Below are 25,800 nucleotides of genomic sequence, written 5' to 3'. Positions count from 1 at the left end.
TGACTATCATAAATAAATGAAAATTTAAAAAAATAAAAAATAAAAAATTGCAATTATACTGCAGTTTGAAACTTCATGTTGCACGCTGTGTAATTTGGTCCTCTGGCTAGACCTGATATGTATCGATTCTGAAGAGGTGGACTCTATGAAGCATTATTTGATGTGGGGAGGAGGCGAAGGAAATTCTCTAAGTCCTCATCCCTTTCAACATCCTTCACTGGTACCTATCTTAAAACAATTACACCTGAATGGCGTTTTAAGACCATCTTTTGACAAGGGAAAGAAAGGGTGTGGCTAATTTACACTGCCAATTAGGTCCCCGCGGGTAAAGTCGCAACCACAGCAGAAAATAAATACGGGCAGCTGGGTGATGTATTTGTTAATAATAAATTTCCAGAGCATTTACCCAGGACTTAGATTTGCTTCCTCTCCCCGCCACAGCTCCTGAGTGTCAGCCCCACTTCTTCCGAGTCGGGGTGTGGTGGGAGGAGCGCGAGGCCTTGCCCCTCCGGGGAGCGGTGGGCAAAGCCTGGAGCCGGCGTCTGTGGTCCAGGCGGCACCGGAGCGCGCGGGGGCGGGGCCTGCGGGGCGGGGCGGGGCCTGCGGAGGCGGGGCCCTGGAGGCGGGGCGGGGCCTGCGGGGGCGGGGCGGGGCCTGCGGGGGCGGAGGCGGGGCCCTGGAGGCGCCGCGCGCACGCCTCGAGTCCCCCGCGACGGTCACGTGCCGCACGGGCCCGCCACAAATAAGGCGGGCGCGCGCGGGCGGGCGGGCGCGCTCGCGGGGCAGGCGGGGCCGGCGGCGCGGAGGGGCGGCGCCACCTCGCGGAGCCTTGTTCGGCCGTGGGTCGCTCCGCCCCGTTCCCGGCGCCGGGACCCCGGAGACCGTCCTTCAGCAGGGCCGCAAGCCCTCCGGTGGTGCAGCCGTTTCCTCGTCGTGGTCCCCGCCCCGGGAGCTCTGGGAGCCCGGGTGACCGCGTAGGTCAGTTTCCGTGGCCGGTTCCTCTGCGAGCGGGTCCCCCCCCTCCGTCCATCCCCCGGTCTGGTGCGCGGGGGAGACCTGCCCTCCCCTGGTCGGCCCCTGGTCGGCCCCAGGTCGGGGCGCGGGCGCGGGCGTGCGCGGGCCGGGCCGTTCCCGCGCGTCGCCGAGGCCGGCCCGAGTGGTGCGCGGCGATGCTGGGCTCCGAGCCGCGCGTTGGGCTTCCCCGCGGCCGCCGGCTCTCCAGCGCCGCCGCGAAGTCAGTCGTTCAGAGGGGCAAGGTGTTGGCGTTTGTTGCGCTTCCACTCGGGTGCTGCGTCTTCGTGCCGGCGCCGCGTGCTCCCTCGGCACTCGGATGCGCCCCCGTCCTAACTTTTCGTCTCCTGCGGTGAGGAGAGGAGGCTCAGTGGGAGTCACGAGCCGTCCACGTGACCGTCTCAGTACCTCGTGGTTAACTCGACAGGCGTGGAAGGCCCCCACAGGGACTCAGAAACCCAGGAAAGATTGCAGCTGCACCGTGGGAACAACGATTCACTTGCCCGGCGGCCCTTCCTGATTGGCAGAGGCGTTGAAACGTTTTTTTATTTTTTTTTCCTGATTTAGCTAATATTAGGTCTGCGGCGTCAAAGTCGTTGCTCTACGTACACTGAGGCTGTGAAGTTGAACTGTTGGCCCTGTGATGTTAAGTTCATCAAGACCGCTCGAGTGTACCCGATTTAGCTGTTAGGCTCTTGTGGAGTTGGTAATACCCGTGATGGGTTTTCCCCGAAAGCTTCAGCCTTAGCATTGTAGTTGATGCGTTCTGGATAGAGTTCGGAATATCCTCTCCTCTTTGCTAAGCGTTTGGAATATGATTTTGTTGACTTGAGGACATATTCACGTTCTAACCCCGAGATCAACGAATTGTACGCAGCCAGAATTGGGTATAATTTCTAAATCACCCCCCAGTTGAAAGGAATTTTTTTTAAAAAGACTTTATTCACTCATGAGAGACACACAGAGAGACGGAGACAGAGACAGAAAGAGGGGTGGGGCCGACACAGGTAGAAGGAGAAGCAGGCTCCATGCAGGGAGCCCAATGCGGACTCGATCCCTGGTCTCCAGGATCACGCGCTGGGCCGAAGGCAGTGCTAAACCGCTGAGCTACCCCTGGGCTGCCCAAAATTTTAAAGATTTCTATGTTAATTACAGTATGGTTACAGAATCCACCCTCTTATTCCCTAGTTCATTCAGGAGGAAAATGGAGAAAACTGTCGGTGACAGTTTTAAAAATTTATCACTTTTTTGTTTTCTCCCAGACAGCATTGATATTCGAAGCAGAAGTTAACTGCCACAAGTTGAATACATTTATCTGAAGCAGTTGTTGTAATTCTGTGTAGGCCTTTGCCATGGTCCCTTTATCAGATGACGCTTGCTAAATACCTCAGCTGAATCTTGTCAGCGGGAATTTATGGTGGGTGGCTAATCCTGGTCTCTGGAGGCCCTCCAGTCTTGGAATTATTCAAGCAGTACTTAAACCTGTAATTCAGAGCAGCTAGGTGTTTCTACAAAAGCATAGATCCTCCACTCTTCCCTTAGGAGAAAGGGAAGTAATTGTTTCGAATCAACAGAATACAGCCAGTTGTTTTTCTTTTGTTTTTTTGAGGGATAACATGGTGTCTGTTAAATACATTAAAATTTTTCTTCTCGTGGCTTTACTTTACTTACAGATACATCTGTATACTTAATCTTCAAGTTGGAACTCTGTGGCCCTTTCTTACCTCTTCACATTATGAAAGCTGAGCTTTTGTACGTACTATGTATTCACTGAGAAAAGTAGGAGAAGAAATTCGGCTTAACAAATAACAGTAGAGAATGAGCTAGCAAGTGAATATGAGAATTTTGAAATGGTTAGGAACTGTGTCAGTTCTTTCCAGACAAGTCTGATGGTGATTACAACTTCATTGATGACTAGTAAATTCCTCCAGTTCCTAGAAAGAGGGCTGGTATAAGCAGTGTAGGCACCCAGTTTGACCAATTTTGCCTGAATTCATTAAGGAAGTGTTAGAAAAGATACTGTCATGCACTCTGTACAGTTTATGTTGATGATCATCATGTCATGTAAGTATCTTATAGAGTGCTCTTGATTCCTTGAAATGTTGGATTTTCCCTTACCTGACTTATGCCACTATAAGGTGGGCAAATATAGGAATAGTTCTAAAGCTTTTTCATTGAAGTGTAATTGACAGTGTTACTAGTTTCAGGTGTACATCAGTTATTGCACAATTCTGTACATTAAGATCTGCTTACCATGATAAATGCAGTTAACATCTGTCACCGTGCGTAATTTTAACACGTTTAATAAGAGGAACTACTAAGTTACTCATTTTGAGTTATTGTATTTATCAGCCAGCAAATAGGAAATTACTGTGTAGTGAAAACAGTCTTTAATTCATTTTCGGATCATGTGACAGTGGAAAGTAGTAACTACATGTTTTTACTTTGTTAAAGCTTTTCTTTAAAGAGAAACTTTGAGGGATCCCTGGGTGGCGCAGCGGTTTGGCGCCTGCCTTTGGCCCAGGGCGCGATCCTGGAGACCCGGGATCGAATCCCACGTCGGGCTCCCGGTGCATGGAGCCTGCTTCTCCCTCTGCCTATGTCTCTGCCTCTCTCTCTCTCTCACTGTGTGCCTATCATAAATAAATAAAATTAAAAAAAAAAAAAAAAGAGAAACTTTGACTATATGGTAGATAACAGGTCAGTATTATTATTTATACCTAATTTGATTAAGTTGGGAAGATAATTTTCAAATGTGCAATAATCAAGATGGAAAACATTTAAATACTTTTATCTAAAATGTAAGGAATTTTTTTCATTAAAAGGTAACAAGCTCCTTGTTGAGAATATGTTTACTGTCTAAAATTGGATTTATCAAATGTGTGGACTCCTCAGCCCTTTGCTTTTACAGATCCAAACTGTTAGAAACAGTAGTTAATAGTTCAAATCAGGTTTGCATCTAAGAGTTCTTGGTTATTGCAGCACATAAAATGTATAGCAACCTGAGGTTAATTTAAACAATTTAGTAAATCAGGGCCAACTTATATAGTTTTCAAATTTCTATTAACACTTTTAGCCAAATAGAGACAAAATACACAGCAAGTAGGATTATTCTTTTATTATGTTCATCGGGCATCCAAGTCCATGTGTGTACATAACAAATATGACTAAGAGAAAATAGAGAAAAGAGAAAACATAAAGTAAATACTTTGGAATAAACATTTTTATATTGACTTCAGTGGTTTACAAACTGTAGTGTGACATACTATAATTTTAGCTACTTCTCTATCATTTCTCCTCCAAAAAAGACAATGCTATCTATCAGGGTGCAAACTCTGATTGGAAGGAAGTTGTAAAGTTTCACTGAATTAAAAATTAAGTGAATTTTAATTTAACTTATATTTTTTTTAAAGTTTTTTTTTTTAATGAAAGATATAGAGAGGGAGGCAGAGACATATGCCGAAGGAGAAACAATGTGGGACTCTATCCCCCGGCCCCAGGATCACAACCTGAGCTGAAGGCAGACTCTCAACCACTGAGCCACCCAGGTGTCCCCAAAATTTATTTTCTTGACATTGCCATGTTTTTACATAGTTACTTCAATTTTTAATATGTTCCTCACATTAAAAGAATACGATAATGGAAGAAAACCCCACACTGTTGAGCAGCTGGCTACTTTGGAATGCAGTGTTTATTAAGTGTGCTACAGGTTTTAATGTTAGATTTAGATTGTAAAATGTTTATCAGTACATTTAATTTTTCTCACTATTCAAATTCCTAGTATACAGTGTGTTTCAAATATTATTGTAATAATACCAAGCATAAAAGCAGTATCTAAGAATTTAAAAATCACAACATGTAGTCATGGTAAGTTTTGAATAATTAGGTTCCCTTTCACTTTGATGGTACAAAAGCTATTTGACAATCATAAGACCCGCATTTCAGGATCTTCCTGACATTTTTTTTTTTTTTTTGATAGTCACACAGAGAGAGAGAGAGAGAGGCAGAGACACAGGCAGAGGGAGAAGCAGGCTCCATCCACCGGGAGCCCGACGTGGGACTCGATCCCGGGTCTCCAGGATCGCGCCCCGGGCCAAAGGCAGGCGCCAAACCGCTGTGCCATCCAGGGATCCCCTTGACATTTTTTTTAATCGTGAAATACACTTGATATAAAATTACTTTTTTTCTTTTACCATGTTTAAATCTACTAGTTACTGGCATTGAGTACATTCACATGGTTGTGCAAGTATTACCACTATCCATCTCTAAAACTATTTCATCATCCCAAACAGAAACTGTGTACCCATTAAATAGGAACTCAGAATCCCACTTCCAGCTCCTAGTAACCATTATCCTATTTTCTGTGTATTTGTCTATGCTGGGTACTTCCTATAAATGGAATCATAATGTTTGTCCTTTTGGGTCTTACTACTTTCACTTACATAATATATTCAAGGTTTGTCGATGTTGTAGCACTGGTCAGAATTTTCAAAGCTGTGGAATAATCCATTGTATGTATGTACCACACTTTATTTGTCCATGGACACTTGTCACTGGATACTTAGATTGCTCCCATCTCTTGGCTGTTGTGCAGAGTGCTGCTATGATTGTGGGTGAGCAGCAATTATCTGTTCGAGTCCCTACTTTAATTCTTTTGGGTATATCGTGTGTCATATGGTAATTCTCTGTTTAATTTTTGAAAAACTGCTATACTTTCCTGAATTGTAGTGTGCCCAGTTAAATGTTATAAGTATGATTAAAGAAAGCTAGCCTGGATGTCTATGAATTTTAACTTTTTAAGTACTGTTAAGAACTCAAAGGACAAATTGTTTAGTATTTTGAGTTTATGGCACATAGATGAATTAGCTCTGATTGTTGAACTTTATTCTTTGATTTCTCCAGAAATTTTCTACTTTGATTCTGTAGAAATTAAACTTGAACAGTAAAATAGCAATTCAACTTAAAATAGACCTCCAACTAAACTTAGCAAGTCAAGATTGTCCTTTAGGCTACAAGTTTTAGGGTCTTTGCCAAGATCTCAGAGTTGTGAGGGCTATGGAACTTATCCCCTGTATTGAATGGGCATTTAGTGGCATGGACTATCAAGTGTAAGGATCAATTTAATTAATTTACAGTGTTTATAAAACAAAATATAAATTTCCTTTCTGCAAAATAATCTAGAAACCTACCTTCCTCAGAAGACTTCAGAGGAAAGGAAACAAGGCAAAATAGTTTTTGAAGCTCAACATATGTTTTGTCTAGGTATCTCCTTGAAAATATTCTCTTGTTTATATAAAATCTCAATTAATTTTAAAAAGGGAGTTTAGAATTGCATAAATGTGAAAAGAGCAGTTGAAAACATCCTCAAGGGATCCCTGGGTGGCGCAGCGGTTTGGCGCCTGCCTTTGGCCCAGGGCGCGATCCTGGAGACTCGGGATCGAATCCCACGTCAGGCTCCCGGTGCATGGAGCCTGCTTCTCCCTCTGCCTGTGTCTCTGCCTCTCTCTCTCTCTCTCACTGTGTGCCTATCATAAAATAAATAAAAAAAATAAAATTAAAAAAAAAAAAAAAAAGAAAACATCCTCAAAATGATGGTGAAAAATACCATTGATAGGCTGTGGCTTAAATCCATTCTGATCAGGTGCATTAAGGAATTTTTTCCTTTCTCTTAAACATCAGAGACAAAGCCGTTTTCTGAAGTTAGCTTATGATTCCAAAGAATGTTTTTTAAAAAGCTGTTCAAAATGTGAATTTGGATTCTTTTATTTGCTTTTTTTTTCTAAAGTTAACTATTAATCTTAGGAATTAGTTTATTTATGAATTAGAGACACATCAAATTAAATAGTAATGTTTAGTAATCCTGGAGTATATTTTTAAAAGTTTTCTTTTTTGGTATGATTTTAATTTCCTGTGACATATAAGGGAAAAAAAAAACCCAACCAACTTGAGGTGTCTGGGTGGCTCAGTTGCTTAAGCCTCCAATTCTTAATTTCAGCTCAGTCCTGATCAGGGTTGTGAGATTGAGCCCTGCATCATCTGGGCTCCCCACTCAGCAAGGAGTCTGTTTGAGATTCTCCATCTTCCTCTGCACAGGTCTCCTGCACTCTTGCATGTGCACATGCTTTCTCTCAAATACATTTTTTAAAAAATTAAATTTTGTTATCAGATAAAGGTGTACCACTTGTGACAAGAGCATTTCCTTTAGACCTTTCTATGCTTTGTTCTCAGAGAACTAAATCTATATCCATTCATCTGTCCATCTATTTAACCTTTGATTGCCTGTTGTGTTCTAGGCACCTTGCTAGGTACTAGGAATATAGGAATATAATGGAGAACATAATAGGACCCTTGTCCTATTTAAGTTTACAATGTAAGGAGTTGCACAGAAATGACCACATGAATTTGCCAGACTGAAATATGGCAAATACAGTGAGGGATCTAGTTGAGGTTGGGAATGGAGAGGGCAAGTCAGACCTCCTGAGAGATGTGAATAGTAATTGATTTGTATACTTGCCTTGCAATACTTATTAGTTCCCCTAGTTTAAGGCCTGGTTTTATTAATTAATGAGCCATCAGAGTTCAGGTCAATACCTGGAATGTGGTAAGCCCTCAATTAAGTGTTGATTCATCTCCTAGTGTGACACTAGTGATGGGTTGATAGTGGTCCTGATGGGGGTAGGGAAGCTACTGCTTCTTGTGGATGTCATGTTAGACACCTTCCTCGCTCCTCGTGCTGATGATGACCTGGATGCTTGCCTAAGGCACATGGTTTTAGGTAGTAGTGAATATTCTAAAATTCAGGTCTATTCAGTCAGCAGCAGACTTAGTTATTCTTAAATGGAGAAACAAGATGTTAGGAATGGTTTCTTGTAGCATAGTTGGAAGAAACATAAAGATGATTATACTGGTCTAGTTAGTACTGCTAGCATTTTAGGAAATTTACTCAGTTTTTAAATTATAGGAATTTTTAGAGTTGTGCTATTTTGACTGTGTTAGAGCCACTGAGAAATTATCTTGCTATAAAATGTATTGTTTTCTGCTCCTAACACTTATAAAATGATTTGTACATGGAAATAAGTTTTAAATGTATATGTGATTTAATAAACTTGTTTCTAGGGGAAGGTAGGAGAAAGTGCCCATTTCCTCCCTACCTCTGCCACGCCTTTCTAGGATAATAGAAGTTTATAAAAGAAATGTAGGGAAAATGCATTAGGGATTTATTTTCAAGGATATTAAGTCCTAAGTTTTACAGTCAGGAAACCCTTGGAATTAGCTAGGCCTGCTGATAGACTAATTAGTTTTGATGGATATGGGGTAAAAATTGTTTTGAAAATAAGAGAGTGTCCAAAGTTGCTTTAAGAATATTTTTTAAGGGATCCCTGGGTGGCGCAGCGGTTTGGCACCTGCCTTTGGCCCAGGGCGCGATCCTGGAGACCTGGGTCGAATCCCACGTCGGGCTCCGGGTGCATGGAGCCTGCTTCTCCCTCTGCCTGTGTCTCTGCCTCTCTCTCTCTCTCTCTCTCTCTCTCTCTCTCTCTCTCTGTGTGACTATCATAAATAAATAAATAAAAAATTTAAAAAAAAGTTTTTTTAGGGCAGCCCTGGTGGCTCAGCTGTTTAGTGCCGTCTTCGGCCCAGGGCGTGATCCTGGAGACCCTGGATCCAGTCCCATGTCCAGCCCCCTGTATGGAGCCTGCTTCTCCCTGTGTCTGTGCCTGTCTCTGTCTTTCGTGATTAAATAAATAAAAATCTAAAAAAAAAAAAATGTTTTTTTTTTAATCAAGCAGGCATCTGCATTAAAAACTGTGAGTTAGGTGGAGAGCAACAAGAGATTTTCCCTTTTTTTCCTGTTTGGGTGATATTACCTGGCTTTGTTCCCTTAATTTTAAAATAAAACTATTTGAATGTTATTTACCTCTATTACACTCCCCTCCCCTGTCCCCACCCTGTCTTACAGTTCTCTCCAGTCCTGTTAAGATACCTAAGAATCTGTTTCTCTTCTGAGGAAATTGGTAGCCTTTGGACAGGAGCTCTTCCTGGGCTACTTAGCTCCCCGTCCCCCCCCCCCCCCCCCCAGCCCCTTAAGCACCATCTGCCCTGCCCCTGGCCTCTCTGCCATGCTTCTTTCTCTTGGGCTTTTCATCCACCTTCTTTTGGCCCCTCTAAGATCTTTTTAATCCCACATCCCTCCTTTCTCCTGTATGTCCAGCTTTTCCTGTATCTGGCTCTGCCCCCACAGCCTATAAACATGCCCAGGTATCTAATATCCTAAAACTGGAGCTATCACTAGCTCGCTCTTCAGAATGAAGTTGCTTTAAAGGAGTCTGGTGCCCTCTCTCCTTAATATCCTTCATTTACTTCTCAATGTACCACATGCATTTTTGCCTGCCACGCTCACTGAAAGTATTCTTGAGGCCATCGTGACCTCTGATTTGCCAAACCAGCCTGTGGTTTCGGGCCTTGTCCCTGCACTTCCTTTTTAGCATTTCACACCCATCTGGCCCCTTTGAAACTCTGCCATCTCTTGGTATCAGTGTTATCACCCTCTTCTGTCCCTTCTCCAACCTTAATCCTTCTCTGCTAGATCAGAACCCTTTGCCTCCTTCCCTTACATGCTGGTCTTCTCCTGAGGAGGGATCCTACTTGCTCCTATGACTTGAGTGACTGCTGATAACTTGGACCCTTTGAATTCTAGCCAGGAACTGCATACTTCTGCCCAAGCTGCTGCCTGGGCCTCTCCCTCCCTGTTTCCCCCAGGAGTCTCAAGCTCCTCATGACCAACATGGAATCATCACAGCTTCCCTGTGATTCCACAAGACTGTTCCTTTCCTGACATGTGTCTGTGTTAGCAACTTTCTTTACCCTGCTGATCTTGGTGAACTTTCATTCCTCAAGTTCTGGCTGAAACGTCCCTTTCTCTGGGATTCCTTCTATAACTGATGCAGATGAAGAACTAGTCCTGCCCTTTCTCCTGTATGGCCACTGCCCATTGCACACATTGCTATTCTTGGCACATGTCAGTATGATGATTGGCACATTCTCCCTGTTTCTGAAAGGCAGCGATTGTGCTGTCATTGTTACGCCTGCAGTGCCTATAGCAGCCTGTCTTTGGTAGTATTAACAACTGCTGTGCTGAATATGATACTACAGTGGGCTGTGTAAGTGGGTAAGATTTTTATCATTTTATTTTTTTCATCATGATAAGAGTACTCTTTAATCCCTGTCCCCTACTCCCCCACCTACCCCCTTCTGGTAACCATCAGGTTGTTTTCTGTAGTTAAGAGACTATTTCTTGGTTTGCCTCTCATTTTTTCCCCTTCTTTGCTTGGTTGTTTTGTTACTTAAATTCCATATGTGAGTGAGAACACATGGTATTTCTCTTTCTTTTGACTTATTTTACTTAGCATTATACTTTCTAGCTCTACCATATTATTGCAAATGGCAGGATTTTATATACATCTTCTTTATCACTGGAACTTGGACTGCTTCCACAGTTTGGCTTTTATAAATAATGCAGTAAACATAGGGGTGCATGTATCCCTTTGAATCAATCTTTTTGAATCTTGGGGGTAAATACCTGGTAGGGTGATTCCTGGATTGTAGGGTAGTTCTATTTTTAATTAAGGATCATCCGTATGTCCTCCAAATGTACCAGTTTGCATTCCCACTGTAGTGCACGTGGGCTTCCTTTTCTCCACATCCTCACCAACACTCATTTCTTGTGTTGTTGATTTTAGCTGCTCTGGTGTGAGGTGTTACCTCATTGTAGTTTTCATTTGGATTTCCCTAAGGATGAGTGGTGTTGAGCGTCTTTCCATGTCTGTTGGCCATCTGGATGTCTTCTTCGGAAAAATGTCTGTTCATGTCCTCTCATTTTTATTTTTATTTTTATTTTTTTTAATTTTTTATTTATTTATGATAGTCACAGAGAGAGAGAGAGAGGCAGAGACACAGGCGGAGGGAGAAGCAGGCTCCATGCACCGGGAGCCTGATGTGGGATTCGATCCCGGGTCTCCAGGATCGCGCCCTGGGCCAAAGGCAGGCGCTAAACCGCTGCACCACCCAGGGATCCCCATGTCCTCTCATTTTTAATTGAAATATCTTTTTTGGGGATCCCTGGGTGGCGCAGCGGTTTAGCGCCTGCCTTTGGCCCAGGGCGCGATCCTGGAGACCCGGGATCGAATCCCACGTCGGGCTTCCGGTGCATGGAGCCTGCTTCTCTCTCTGCCTATGTCTCTGCCTCTTTCTCTCTCTCTCTCTCTCTCTGTGACTATCATAAATAAATAAAAATTAAAAAAATATCTTTTTTGGTGTTGTATAAGTTCTTCATTTATAAATTTATTTAATCTCTGCATCCATCATGCGGGTTGAACTCATGACCCTGAGATTAAGAGCTGTATACTCCTCCAACTAAGCCAGCCAGTCACCCCTAAGCTCTTCATGTATTTTGAATACTAACCTTTTATCAGGTATGTCACTTTGCAGATGTCTTCTCCCATTCAGTAAGTTGTCTTTATTTTGTTGATTGTTTCCTTTGTTCCCAACACCATTTGTTGTCGGAGAGACTTTTTCCCATTGTGTATTCTTGCTTCCTTTGTCAAAGATTAATTGACCACATAATTGTAGGTTTATATCTGGGCTTTCTATTGTGTTGGTCCATGTGTCTATTTTTGTGCCAGTACCATGTTTTATTACAGCTTTGTAGTATATATTGAAATCTAGGATGCAATCCCTCCACTTTTATTCTTTTTCAAAATTTCTTTGGCTACTTTGGTCTTTTCTGGTTCCATACACATCTTAGTCTTTGTTCTGTGAAAAATGCTGTTGGTGGTTTGCTAGGGATTGCATTAAATATGTAGATTGCTTTGGGTAGTACGGGAAGTTTAACAATATTTGTTCTCCTAGTCCATGAGCATGGGGTATTTTCCCATTTGTTTTTGTCCTCTTCAATTTCTTTGAGCAGTGTTTTATAGCTTTCAGAATATAGGTCTTTCATCTTCTTGGTTAAGTTCATTCCTAGGTATTTTATTATTTTTGTTGAAATAATAAATGGGATTGTTAATTTCACTTTCTGCTATTTCATTATTAGTTTATAGAAATGCAATGAACTTCTGTATATTGATTTTTGTATCCTTTGACTTTACTGAATTATGTATCAGTTCTGATAGTTTTTTGGTAGAGCCTTTAGGGTTTTCTGTATATAGTGTCACACCATCTGCATATAATGAAAGTGTTACTTCTTCCTTACCAATTTGGATGCATTTCATTTCTTGCCTCATGGTTGCAGGTAGGACTTCCAGTATTATGTTGAATAAAAGTGGGAGGAGTGGATATCCTTGTCTTGATCACAATCTTAGGAGAAAAACTCTCAGGTTTTCACCATTGAGTATGATGTTAGCTATGGGTTTTTCATATATGGCCTCTATTATGTTAAGATGTGTTCCGTCTAAACCTACTTTGCTGAGAATTTTTATGAAGAATGGATGCCATACTTTGTCAAATTATTTTTCTGCATCTAGTGAAAGGATAGAAACCATATGATCATTTCCATTGTTGATGTAGCACATTGATTTGTGAATGTTGAACCACCTTTGCATCCCAGGCATAAATCCCACTCGATTATGGTGTATGATTTAACATATTGTTAGATTTGGTTTGCTAATATTTCATTGAGAATTTTTGCATCTATGTTCATCAGAGATAATTGACCTGTAGTTCTTTTTTTGTAGTGTCTTTACCTGGTTTTGGTATTAGGGTAATGCTGGCCTTATGGAATGAATTTGAAAGCTTTTCTTATTTTACTTTTTGGAATAGTTTGAGAAGAATAGGCATTATTATCTCTTGAAATGTTTGGTAGAATTCATCTGTAAAGCCATCTGGTCCTGGACTTTTGGGGTTTTTTTTGGTAGTTTTTTTGATTACTGATGTAATTTCATTGCTGATAACCTGTTCAGATTTTCTATTTCTTGATTCAGTTTTGGGAGGTTATGTGTTTCTAGGAATTTATCCATTTCTTTCCGATCTTTGGCACTAATTTTTCATAATAATCTCTTACAACCCTTTGTATTTTCTATGGTGTTGATTATTCCTCCTCTTTATTTCTGTTTTTATATGAGTTCTCTATGAGTCTGGGTGAAGGTTTATCAATTTGTTCTTTTAAAAGAACTAGCTCCTGGTTTCACTGACATTTTTGCTATTTTAATATCCAAATCTCTGTGCAGCTTTATATTTTAGTACAGTATTTTGGTTTTGTTTCACAATATAATTTTGTTCTCTAAAGATTAGGTTTTATTTGACTTTTTCTCTGAAATTTTTTTCAAGTTGTTTTTTTCCCCTCTTGGGCTCTGGACTTTTTGATATTTTAGAGGTTTTATTCAGATGTCTTGTCACCCTTAGCTACTGGCTTTTAAGAGTGAGGAACTAGAAAACTCATTGGAAATTGAGAAAGTAGGGGAGCCTTGTTCACTCCCAACTTTACTATAAGATTCATCTGACTTAGTTTATTGGGAGCTGCTGGTGTCTTCTTGGAATATGTTATCCCTTAGGTATTGTAACCAGTTTATCTCCACCCCCTGGCTGGAGCCCTGGGTTTTTAGCATTAGGAATGCTGATGAAGGAAGAGGGGTGGGAGTCATAGTGTTCACTGTGCATAGGCTGCCTTTTTTTTTTTTTTTTTTTTTGGCTGCTACTTTTAAAAATGATCCTTCAACTGTCTTCCATCCTCCCGTCTGTAGAGCATTTCTTCTAGCCTTCCTAGAAGATTCATTTAACTAGTTCCCTATTGATGGACATGGACTTGTTAATACCCTTTTAACCATTGTAAATAATGCAATCCTTATGAACATGCTTATAAAATAATCTTATGTCAGTATTTCTGTAGGATAGATTCCTCAAAGGAGAGTTGCCCTGGGAAAATAAATGGTATATGTGTATTTAAAAAATTTTTTGAATTGTGAAATATGTGTAAGATAAAATTTACCATCTTGAAAATGTTTTGTACACTTCAGTGGTGGTAAATACATTAATAATGTGTCCTACCATTACCACTTTAAAATTTTCTTATAAAACTGAAACTCTATACCCAATAAATAATTAGCCATTCTCCTCGTCAAGTCCCTGGCAACCACCATTCCACTTTCCTTCTCTGATTTTGACTGCCTGTGCTCTAAGTACCTCATGGAAATGGAATTGTACAGTATTTGTCTTTTTGTGACTGGCTTATTTCACTTAAGATCATGTCTTCAGAGTTAATCCATATTGTAGCATATTGCAGAAATTTCTCCCCCTGCCCCCCCCTTTTTTTTTAAAAAAAGCTTTTATTTATTTATTCATGAGAGACACACAGAGAGAGAGGGCCAGAGACACAGGCAGAGGGAGAAGCAGGCTCCATGCAGGGAGCCTGACATGGGACTCTTATCCTGGGGCTCCAGGATCACGTCCTGGGCTGAAGGTGGCGCTAAACCACTGGGCCACGGGGGCTGCCCTTCTTCCTCTTTAAACTTTGAAAAATATTCCATTGTATGTATATACTATATTTTGATTAACTATTCATCTGCTGGTGGATACTTGTGTTGCTTCCATGTTTTAGATATTGTGAATAATGAAGTACAAATACCGTGAACATTGATGTACAAATACCTCTTTAAGACCTACTTTTCAGTGCCTTTGGGTATATACCCAAAAGTAGAATTGCCAGATCATAGGGTTATTTTATTTTATTATTTATTTTTAATTTTTAATTTTTAATTTTTAAAAAGATTTTATTTATTTTTTCATGAGAGACAGAGAGAGGGCTGCCCAGGTAATTTTATTTTTAATTGTTTAAGAAATTGCTAATTTGTTTTACACAGTGGCAGTACCATTTTACATTCCTGCCAACAGTGCACAGGATTCTAATTTTTCTGCCTCCTTGACAGTCTTTGTTTTCTGTGATTTTGTTTTTCATTGTACCCTTCTTAATGGATGTGAGGTGGCATCTCGCAGGTTTTTTTTTTTTTTGTACATTTTTTTTTATTGGAGTTCGATTTGCCAACATATAGTAAAACACCCATCAAGTGCCCCCTCAGTGCCAGTCATCCAGTCACCCCATCCCCCTGCCCACCTCCCCTTCCACTACCCCTTGTTCATTTCCCAGAGTTAGGAGTCTCTTATGTTCTGTCACCCTCTCATTGTAGTTTTGATTTGGATTTTCCTAATCAGTGATGTGAAACATCTTTTCATGTCCTTATTGGCCATTTGCAACAAGTCGGGGAAGGGAGAGGGAGAAGCAGACTCCCCCCTGAGTGGGGAGTCCAACATAGGGCTCTTATTACAGGACCTTGATGATGACTTGAGCTGAAGTCAGACACTTAACCAGCTGACCTACCCAGGCGCACCCTTGCCATTTGCATATTTTCTTTGGAGAAATGTCTATTCGAGTACTTTATTTTTGAATTGTGTTTTGAGTTTTAGAAATTCTGTGTATTTTGGATATTAATCCCTTATCAGATATGATTTGGAAATATTTTTCTCAAAAAAAAATATTTTTCTCATTTTGTGACTTGCCTTTTAACTCTGATAGTGTCTTTTGATGCACAGAATTTTAAAATTTTCATGGTGTCCACTTCATCTATTTTCTGTTTTTCTTGTTACCCATGCCCTTGTTGTTCTGTCCAAGAAATCATTACCAAAACCGCTGTTATGAAGCTTTTGCCCTATGTTTTCTTTTTATTGTTTTATATCTTATATTTAGATCTTTGATCCAATTTGAGTTAGTTTTTGCATATGACGTTAGGTAAAGGTTCAACTGAATTCTTTCCCACATGGATTTTCAGTTTCCCCAGCACCATTTGTTGATAAGACTGTACTTTTCTCATTGAATCATTTTGGCACTCTTATTTAAAAAAATCATTTAACCATATTTCTGGCTTCCCTGTTCTACTCCATTGTTCTAAATGTCTTTCTTTATGCCAGTACTGCAGTATTTGATTATGGTAGCTTTATTACACGTTTTGAAATGAGGAAATAGGAGTTATCCAGCACTGCTCTCCTTCTCCAAAATTGTTTTGGCTATTTAGAGTTACTTGAAATTTCACATGAATTTTAGGATGGGTTTTTCAGTTTCTGCAAAAAACATTACTAGGATTTTGTTAGGCATTGATTGAATGTCTAGATTTCTTTGCATAGGATTGGTATTTTAATAAGTTTTCCAATTCATGAATATGGGATGTGTTTCCATTTATAAAGATTTTTTTTAAAAGTTTATTCATGAGAGAGACAGAGGGAGGGAGAGGCAGAGACATAGGCAGAGGGAGAAGCAGGTTCTATGCAGGGAGCCCCATGTGGGACTGGATCTTGGGACTTTGGGATCATGCCCTGAGCCGAAAGCAGATGCTCAACTGCTGAGCCAACCCAGGTGTCCCTGTGTTTCTGTTTATGTATGTCTCATTTTTCTCAGCAATATTTTGTTGTGTTTACTGAAGTATTTGATTTTTTTTTTTTGGTGAATTCTTAGGTATTTCATTCTTTTTTTGATGATATTATAAATCAAATTATTTTTGTAATTTCCTTTTCAGATTATTTATTAATGTATAGAAATGCAACTGATTTTGTATCCTGAGAATCTTGTATCTTCACACTTTCCTAAATTTATTTCTAAGAGCTGTTTTTATTATGGGGTTTTCTGTAATTATCCTCAGCAAACAGATCATTTTACTACTTTTCCAATTTGGATGCTTTTTATTTCTTGTCTAAATTATCTGACTAGAATGCCCGGTATTATGTTGACTAAAACTGGTGAAAGTGGGCATCGTTTCCTTGTTCTGATTTTAGAGGAAATGCTTTTACCTTTGAGTATGATGTTTGGGTTTTTCATATATGGCTTTTATTATGTTAAAATAGATTTTTATTTCTAGTTCTTTGAGTTTTTTTTTTAAATCACGAAAGGTGTTGAATTTTGTCAAATGTGTTTTCTGCATCAATTGAGGGGGTTATGTGGTTTTTTTTTTCTTCTTATTCTGTTAATGCAGTGTATTACATTGATCAGAGTTCATATGTTGAACAATCCTTGCATTTCAGGGATAAATCCCACTTAGTCGTAGTGTATATTCCTTTTAATATTGCTGCGGAATTCAGTTTGCTAGCATTTCACTGAGAATTTTTCCATCAGTGTTCATAAGGGATAGCAGTCTGTAGTTTTCTTGTAGTGTTTTTGTCTCCCTTTGGTATTAGTGTAATGGTGGCTTCTTGGATAAATTACAAAGTGTTTTTTACTCTTGAAGTTTTTGGAAAAATTTGAATAAGATTTAGTATCATGCTCCAGTGAAGCAGTCAAGTTCAGGGAGATCTTCTTTGAGAAATTTTTGATTACTGATTCAGTCTTTTTACTGGTTATGTATCTATTCAGGTTTTCCATTTCTTCATGATTTGGTTTTGGTAGATTTTGTGTTTCTAGGAATATGTCCATTTCATCTAGGTTATTCAGTTTGTTGGTGTATAATTATTCACAGTACTCTTATGCTTTTTATTTCTGTAGGATTGGCAATAATGTCCCAATTATTTCTGATTTTAGTAATTTGATTTTTCTCTTTTTTTCTTTAGTCCAGCTAAAGGTTTGTCAATTTTGTTGATGATTCTGAAGAGCCAACTTTTGGTTTCATTAATCCCCCCCCCCTTTTCTATTCTCTATTTTGTTGCTTTCTGTTCTAATGTTTATTTCTAATATCTTTGGGTCTAATTTTTTTTTTTGGTCTAATTTTTTTTTCTAGTTTCTTAATTTGCAAAGTTAAGTGGTTGTTTTGAGGTCTTGTTTTTCAACGTAAGCATTTTTGGCTATACGTTTCCCCTCTTAGTTGTGTCCCATGCGTTGGTACATTGTATTTTCATTTTCCTTCACATCTAAATATTGTCTAGTTTCCTTTGTGATTTTTTAATCTGTTGGCGTTAAAATATGTTTAGTTTCCACCATGTTGTGAATTTTCCACTTTTCCTTCAGTAATTCCCAACATCATCTCTGTTGAGACTTAATCTCTGGCATAACATATGGTCTGTTCTGGAAAATGTTCTATACTCACTTGAGAGAAATGTATATGCTGTTGTCAGAATGTTTTGTATATTTCTGCTAGATCTAGTTGGTTTATTGTTTAGGTCCTCTGTTTTCTTCTGTCTTTATAAAGATATTTAAGTTCTGTCAGCTTTTGTTTCTTATATTTTGATCTCTCATTGGGTGTTTGCAATTGATTGCTTATTGCTGTAGTAAATCTTCTATTAAAATATAATTTTTTGTCCCTTGTACCTTTGATTTTGAATTTATTGTATCTGACATTAGTATAGTCACTCCTCTCGATTACTGTTTGCAAGGATTATCTTTTTCCATTCCTTTAACATTCAGTCGATTTCTGTCTTTGGATCTAAAGTGAATCTCCTGTAGACAGCATATGATTGGATCATGTGTTTTTATCCATTCTGCCCATGTCTCTCTTGATTGGAGAGTTTAATCCATTTACATTTAAAATAATTACTGATAAGGAGGAACTTCTGTCATTTTGCTATTTTCTGTATGCCTTATAGCTTCTTTTGTCCCTCATTTACTACATTATTACCTTTTGTATTTAGCTGATTTATTTTGTACTGAATTATTTAAATTATTTTCTTTAAATTTGATAGTTATTTGAGGGGGTGATCATGGGGATTACATTTAAGGTCCTAAAGTTATAGCACTAATTTGAATGTATATTAGCTTTACTTAAAACACATACAAAAACCTTGCTCCTTTATGCTGTTCCCACCCCTTTTGGTTACTGATGTTACAGAAATATGTTTTTATACACCGTATACCCAAAATACGTTTTTATACACCGTATACCCAAAACATAAACTAATGCATTAGTCTCTTAAATTACATAGAAAACAAGATTTGGAGTTATAAACTAAAATTCTAATACTAGCTTTTGAAACAGCATTTTTTTCTTTGTACTACTCATAAATCATGTAGAAAATAAAAAGTACAGCTATAAAGCATTATTATAATAACACTAGCTGGGGGAATCCCTGGGTGGCTCAGTGGTTTAGCACCTGCCTTCGGCCCAGGGTGTGATGCTGGAATCCCAGGATCCAGTCCCGCATCGGGCTTCCTGCATGGAGCCTGCTTCTCCGTCTGCCTGTATCTCTGCCTCTCTCTGTGTCTCTCATGATAAATAAATAAAAATAAAATCTTTTAAAAAAATAACACTAGTTGTTATTTGAACATGTATTTACCTTTATCAAGATGTTTCTTCCTTTATATGGCTATGGGTTACTGTCTAGTGTGCTTTTATTTTACTTTGCAGGATTCTATTGAGCATTACTTGAAAGGCAGGTCTAGTGGTAATGAATTCCTCCACCTTTTTGTTTTTCTGGGAAGGTCTTAATTTTCCTCTCACTTTTGAAAAGTAGTTTTTTTGTTAAATATTGGATTCATGGCTAACAGTTTTCTTTTTGTACTTTGAATATATTTGCTGACTGCCCTCTGTCCTCCAAAACTTCTGATGAGAAATCTGCTGTCATCTTACCCTTGTATGTGATGATTCAGCTTCTCTCATGCTGCTGTCAAGATTGTCTCTCTTGAAAATTAGATTATATAGTGTATATCTCTTTGAGTTTCTCTTACTTGGAATTCATTGACTTTCTCAGATGTTTGTGTTCATGTCTTTTATCAAATTTGGGAAGCATTTAGCTATTATTTCTCCAAGTATTCTACCCCTTGTTCTCCCTGTACTGGGACTTTCATGATACATGTTGATGTGCGTGTTGGTGTCCTACAGGTCCCTTAAGCCCTGTTCAGATCTCAGTCTTTTTTTCCTTCTGTTTGTTTCTCAGACTCCGTGGTCTACATTGTCCTATCTTTCAAGGTCACTGAATCTTTTTTTTTTTTTTTTTTTTTTTTAATTTTTATTTATTTATTTATGATAGTCATACAGAGAGAGAGAGAGAGAGAGAGAGAGAGAGGCAGAGACACAGGCAGAGGGAGAAGCAGGCTCCATGCACCGGGAGCCTGATGTGGGATTCAATCCCGGGTCTCCAGGATCGCGCCCTGGGCCAAAGGCGGGCGCCAAACCGCTGCGCCACCCAGGGATCCCAAGGTCACTGAATCTTCTGCCTGCTAAAATCTGCCTTTGAATCCCTCAAGTGAATTTTTCATTCATTATTGTACTTTTCAGGTCAAGAATTTCTTCGTTTCCTAAGTCGATTTTCTCTTTATTTGTGTTTTCCTCTCATTTATACATTTTCTTGACTCTCTCCATCTCCTTAGATCTTCATATGTCTTTTTGACATCTGTGTCTAGTATATTTGCCATCAGATCTTCTTCAGGGACAGTTTCTATTGATTAGTTTTTCCCTTTGAATGGGCCCTACTTTCCCGTTTCTTTGTATGCCTTGTAACTTTCTTCATTGTTGAAAATTGGACTTTGAATCTAATAATGTAGTAACCCTCAATAGCAAATTCTCCTCTATCCCCGAGGTTTTCTAATTTGTCATTGTGGTTTTAGATTGTTGTGGGCTGTTTTCTGTGCTGAGGATTAGGTTAGCCCGAACTGTAAATTCAAGGTCTTCTCATGTCTTTTCTGAGCCTTTTGGTGATCATGAGGAGTCATGTTCTAATTCACTTCATACATGCAGTTGTTTTTTGATGTGCTGGTCTTTAGTGTCTGGCTTTAAAAAGAGTAGAAACAGAAAAATGAAGGGATAAACAAAAGAGTGCTGGCGCTTTAAGTCCCCTGCAAGCTTAGCCCACTGGAGGGGATTGCAGCAGTGAGAGATGGTGCAACAGCAGTGACTGCTGGCTTCTGTCTGCATCTCTGTGATCAGAAGTAGCAGTGATCTGAGCCCAGATCTCCAATATTTGGAGTGCAGGGGTCTTTTTGTTCACTCTGGCTCTTACAGGCTGTTTCAGGAACACACGTAAAGAGAGATGGATAGCTGCTGGCTTGCTAAGAGTTGACACTGGCATAAAGTAACTACAGTTTACCTTCTAATCTTGGCGGTGGTAAGCCTTGAGAAGATCCTAGGGTTCCAGAATAGTTGCGTTGGGCATATTCTGCCAGTTGCAGCTACTGTCTAGGTAGGGGAATAGGTTCCTGTGTTTCATACTCTGCCAGCTTAGTAGAATCCTCCCCAGGTGTATGCATATTTTGAAATGTACTCGATACTGACAAATTGGAGCCTCTCCCCCTGTGACATAGGAAAGATTGTATGGATTTATATTCATATTAGCAGTTTATTGCAGTGCATATTTTCTGTCTAGGACAGCATTGGGCATGTTTAACCTTTTTTTTTTTTTAATTGAGGTATTGACATGTAATGTTACATTAGTTTCAGATATATAATCTTTTTACTTTTGCTAATGTTGTAGTCAGAAAAAATTGATTTGCATTTATTAGAAGGAAATTTATATTCTGTGACTTGTGCTTGATATCATTATGACAAATGCTTTAAATTGGTTACAATCCTCTGTATTTGGTTTGAGGCTTGGAAAAATAGAGAAAACAAATGAATTGTAAATATGGCCACTCCTAGATCTTTACCTGTAATTTAGGTTCCCCCCCCCCCCAGGATATTTTGCACAGGTTTTGAATGTGTTAATTTATATTTCAGCCTTATGATATCTTTATAGTAATGACCATGTTTTAACTTTGTCTAGTTATTATGGTAATAACTATTTACAAAAAATCATGTATCTATAAAAGGATTCTGTCATACAGTGTTAACAACAGTTCATGAGGTTATTTTGCAGATGAAGAAACTGAGGATTTTGAGAGATTAAGAAATTTGCCCAAACGTCTAGTACATTTTTTCAGTAATAATAAAAAGGGGAAAGGAATCTTAAGGTCACGTTCTGGCCTTGCAGCTGATTCGTTTAGTCATTTCATTAGCTGCAAAATGAAGATGATTTTTTTCCCTTTCTGTATTAGATAGTGTCTAAATGCTAATTATGTTATTAGGTAATAGCAATATTATTTTTAAACCTAGAAATGAACACTGAAGCAGAACAGCAGCTTCTCCATCATGCCAGAAACGGCAACGCTGAAGAAGTTAGACAGTTATTAGAAACTATGGAAAGGAATGAAGTAATTGCTGACATTAACTGCAAAGGTAAGCTTTGAGTGGATTTTTTAGCTTTCTTTTGTGAGTATGCATGGTTCTGTCATTTATTTAGCACAATATTTTGATCTTGCTAGAAATACCTATCTCTGTCTAGAAAGAATCTTCATAAGAGTCAGTAAAAGGTCTCCCTAAATCAGGGAAATTGAGATCTAGTTTTAACATTTAGTGTCTGTGACAATTTTATCAGCTACGAGAGTGACCCTGAGCCTACAAGATGCATGCTATGATAGGATACAGTAGTTAAAGGAGCAGGTTTGAATGTTGACTATATGCCCAGGGTCCTGTGAAGTACCTTATAGGTGGTGGTAGGTAGGATCTCTGACCTCACTGAGATTAGTGTTGTAGATTAATAGATCAGACTAGTCTATACTATACAGTATATACCAGAATATGGAATCCCAGGGTGTCATGAAATCCCTTGGGCGAAGTATGAAACTGGAACTAGAAGAATTCGCTTCTTGGAGGAAATAATTCTAAGGTGATCTATGAAGAGTGTATAGGGCTTACTCAAGTGAAAATAGAAAAATGTTCAAAGGAGATACAGCATGTGTCAAAGTCCAAGGTGAGAGGCAGTCTAGGTGGCAAGGGCCTGTAGGCAGGAGGGGTTGAGGGATAAGGTTGGGTAGGTAAGTAGCAGCTAAATATTAATGCACTCTGTGTAGCAGGGTTGTACATATTACACTCAGGTGTCCAGAGAAATAGAATTTATCTTCTAAAATGGCTCTGATATTTCAACATGCACGTTTTCCTTCTTGGAGTATGGAGAACTAAATGTTAGTCCTCAAACTCAATTGCTTTTTGATAAATGATTGGTCTTCCAGAGCCTCTCAACTCTTCTTGCCCCATCTCCCCTTAGGTGGCATTTAAATGTAAAGATGAGCCTTGTGTGTATCTATAGCCTTTGGTTCCTCAGTGACCCTTTTCTTCCTAGTGCTCTTTAAGTATATGTAGCTGAACTTGGGGACAAAGTCAAACTGGTGTCTCTGTTTGTCATACAAGTGGTGCTTCTTGGTTGTTACTTTGTGGCCACTTTGCAGGTGGGGGCTAGGATAGGTGACTGCCAGGCAATCTTTTCCTATCACCCGGATGCCACTTGCCTGTTCTTGGTGTTCCTACAGTTTATCTCCCTCTCTGGGCTCATGGCACCATGTCTCTGCATTTATGTCTCTCTCTCTCTCCCAGGCCTCTGTTCCAGATGCATATTTTATTCTGCTGTGTCACATTTTTCTCCTATCCTAGAGCGACAAACCTTCTGGCTCACCCACAGTGGGGAAGGAGTATTATCTTTGCAGCAGGGAGGAAATGATGATCTGAGTTTTCCAGAAAGCATGAGTTGGTTTTTGGTATGCTAAAGGAATTCTAAAAATCCTCTTGGTCCTTCAACAAAGACCAGTTCTTAATCTTTATCTGGGGATGCTATTTTGAAGGCTAAAATTATTCCCGGCATTTGAAAATCCTAATAACCCTTTATTATCTACCCTTCCCACCCTCACCTGTGGTTATTTTGGGTTAACTGGTGGGAAGTCACCTTCTTGGAAATGTAAAATTGAAACAAATGTGAATGCTTTTTCAGAATTTCATTGTTATACCTGGCAGTCAGACTTTGTCTTAGGGCAGTTTAAAGGATTTACATAAAGGAATGACACCAGATGATGTGCAGTTCACCAGAAGAAGTGAATAGGGAGAGGTGGGACTGGATGTGAGCAGTGTTTCCTCATGAGGATCACCTATGCCAGGCATTTCTAGGATTTCTTTTCTACTGATTTGTTTTTCCAAACCCTGAGAAATTGAGAAAATGGTGAAATGTACTATAATTCCTTAAGAATTAAAGCTTAACAATCAACATAGAGACGTTATTCGTTGGAAGGAATTAGTGCTGTCAAGTTGAAAGTAAGAGAAGGAAGCATTGACCTGCAGTTGAAGGTAAAGGCCCATATTTGTAGGATCAGGGTACAAAGAAGGATCTAATCTGTTTTGCAGGTAGTTGTTGCTATAAGTGTGTGTTCTTGGTCCTGTTTTCTTGCAAATATTAATGTTTAGTTTTGTGCCTTTTCTTCCTTTTTTGACCTTGGGTTTCCTGTTGAGGCACCTGCCATCTTGGGCTTGTCTGGTTTGATCCAGCTTCTATGGAGTACTGCCAGGACAGGACTCTGACTTTCCTGGTTGCTGGCCTACCGATATCCTGTTAGAATTACCTACTTACTCTGATAATCTTTTTTTTTTTTTTTTTAAGATTTTATTTATTTATTCATGAGAGACACAGAGAGAGAGAGAGAGACACAGGCAGAGGGAGAGGCAGGCTCCATGCAGGGAGCAGCTTGACTGGGACTTGATCCCGGGTCCCCAGGATCACACCCTGGGCTGAAGGCGGCGCTAAACTGCTGAGCCACTGGGGCTACCCTCTCTGATAATCTGCTAAGAAATACGTTTTGGAAGCAAAATTGTAACCCAGGTCCAAAAGTGCAATAGCACATGGCTCTGGGGGTCCCAAACAGATCAGGTTCAAGCACTCACCACTGACAAAATCCAAAGATGGAGAGGTGAGTGGGGGTGAAACAAGCAGGGAATTTATTTCAATGAGGCCAACACCAGAAGACAGTGGGCTAGTGTTTTCAAAGTGCTGAAAGCACTTCTAGATTTATATAAGGAAAATGTAGAACAAAGGTTGGTGAGTAGGTACAGCTGAGCAATAAAGAGTAAAGGGCAGTTGGATCATTGTCTTGGGATCCATCATGTGTTGTCAATATTAGGACAGTCCCTCTTTTTGAGGGGCTAGCTTGGTTCCCATTACAGGATGCTTTGCCTGCCAGGTCTTTTGCCTGAGTTAAAAGATAAGGCAGTAAGAAGAGCTTAATTAGTTAAAAAGTACAGACTGAGGTCAAAATAGAGGTAGTTAAGGCTACAACAGTTTCTTCTTTCGAAATAAGAACTTATGCTGGCCGTGTCTACATGTAATTCTGTGGTGGTGTCCTGTCACCTTGTTGGAAATTCTCGATGTGAAGCTACTTAAATGTTATCCATAATATCTGCTGGTGTTTCCCAGTGTTACAACATTCTTTGTAGGGTACAGTTCTTTGTAAATATTCCTCAATTTGACATTTCTTATTTGTTGAACAAAATTTTTGGATATCCATGGTAAGTAGTAAAGAGTATAAAGAATGAAGTATTTTAACATAGGATTTTGGGAAGTCCCATTTCTTGGTCCAGAATCTTACTTGGAAACCCTAGATGTGAGGAGACCAGTTCAGAATCTGATACAGTACTTAGAGGAGACCATCATGGGTTAGCTGGGAGTAGAAGCAATGGGAATGGCAACAAGTAGGTATAGTAAGCAGTTAGGAAGTAGAATCAATAGGACTAACTGAATGTGAGGGTTAAAAACGAGAGAAGTGGCAAGAGTTTTGCTTATTTTTGACTTGAGAACGAGGGGAATAATGGCAGTTTGTTGAGGGGAAAAAAAAAGGGGGGAGAAGAACTAGCTTTAGTGAGTATGTACAGTTGACCCTTGAACGACACAGGGTGAAGAAGCACCCACTTTTCTGCACAGTAAAAAAAAAAAATTCGCATATAACTTTTGACTCCCCCAAAACGTAACTGTTAATAGCCTACTGTTGACTAGAAGCTTTACTGATAATAATCAATGAACATATATTGTATGTTATATATGTCA

The 25,800-nt window shown here is 39.5% G+C and overlaps 1 protein-coding gene across 2 annotated transcripts in view; it reads left to right on the top strand.

Moving 5' to 3' along the window:
- The first annotated feature begins 765 nt into the window (after window positions 1-765).
- The window catches only part of OSBPL1A (oxysterol binding protein like 1A), a 227,395-nt gene continuing 202,360 nt past the window's right edge, over window positions 766-25,800 (top strand). The window contains exons 1-2 of one of the 2 annotated variants that reach the window (XM_041742615.1): window positions 766-978; window positions 21,996-22,118. In XM_041742615.1, the coding sequence (XP_041598549.1) occupies window positions 21,998-22,118 (121 nt within the window). In that variant the 5' untranslated portion in view covers window positions 766-978; window positions 21,996-21,997. The remainder of the gene's footprint in view (window positions 979-21,995; window positions 22,119-25,800) is intronic. The other variant, XM_041742622.1, reaches the window with a different exon arrangement.

The sequence above is a fragment of the Vulpes lagopus genome, chromosome 1 (assembly GCF_018345385.1).
Source record: "Vulpes lagopus strain Blue_001 chromosome 1, ASM1834538v1, whole genome shotgun sequence".
NCBI classification, from domain to species: domain Eukaryota; kingdom Metazoa; phylum Chordata; class Mammalia; order Carnivora; family Canidae; genus Vulpes; species Vulpes lagopus.
The sequence above is the reverse complement of the archived record's forward strand: the minus strand, read 5'-3'. Positions and strand labels throughout refer to the sequence as shown.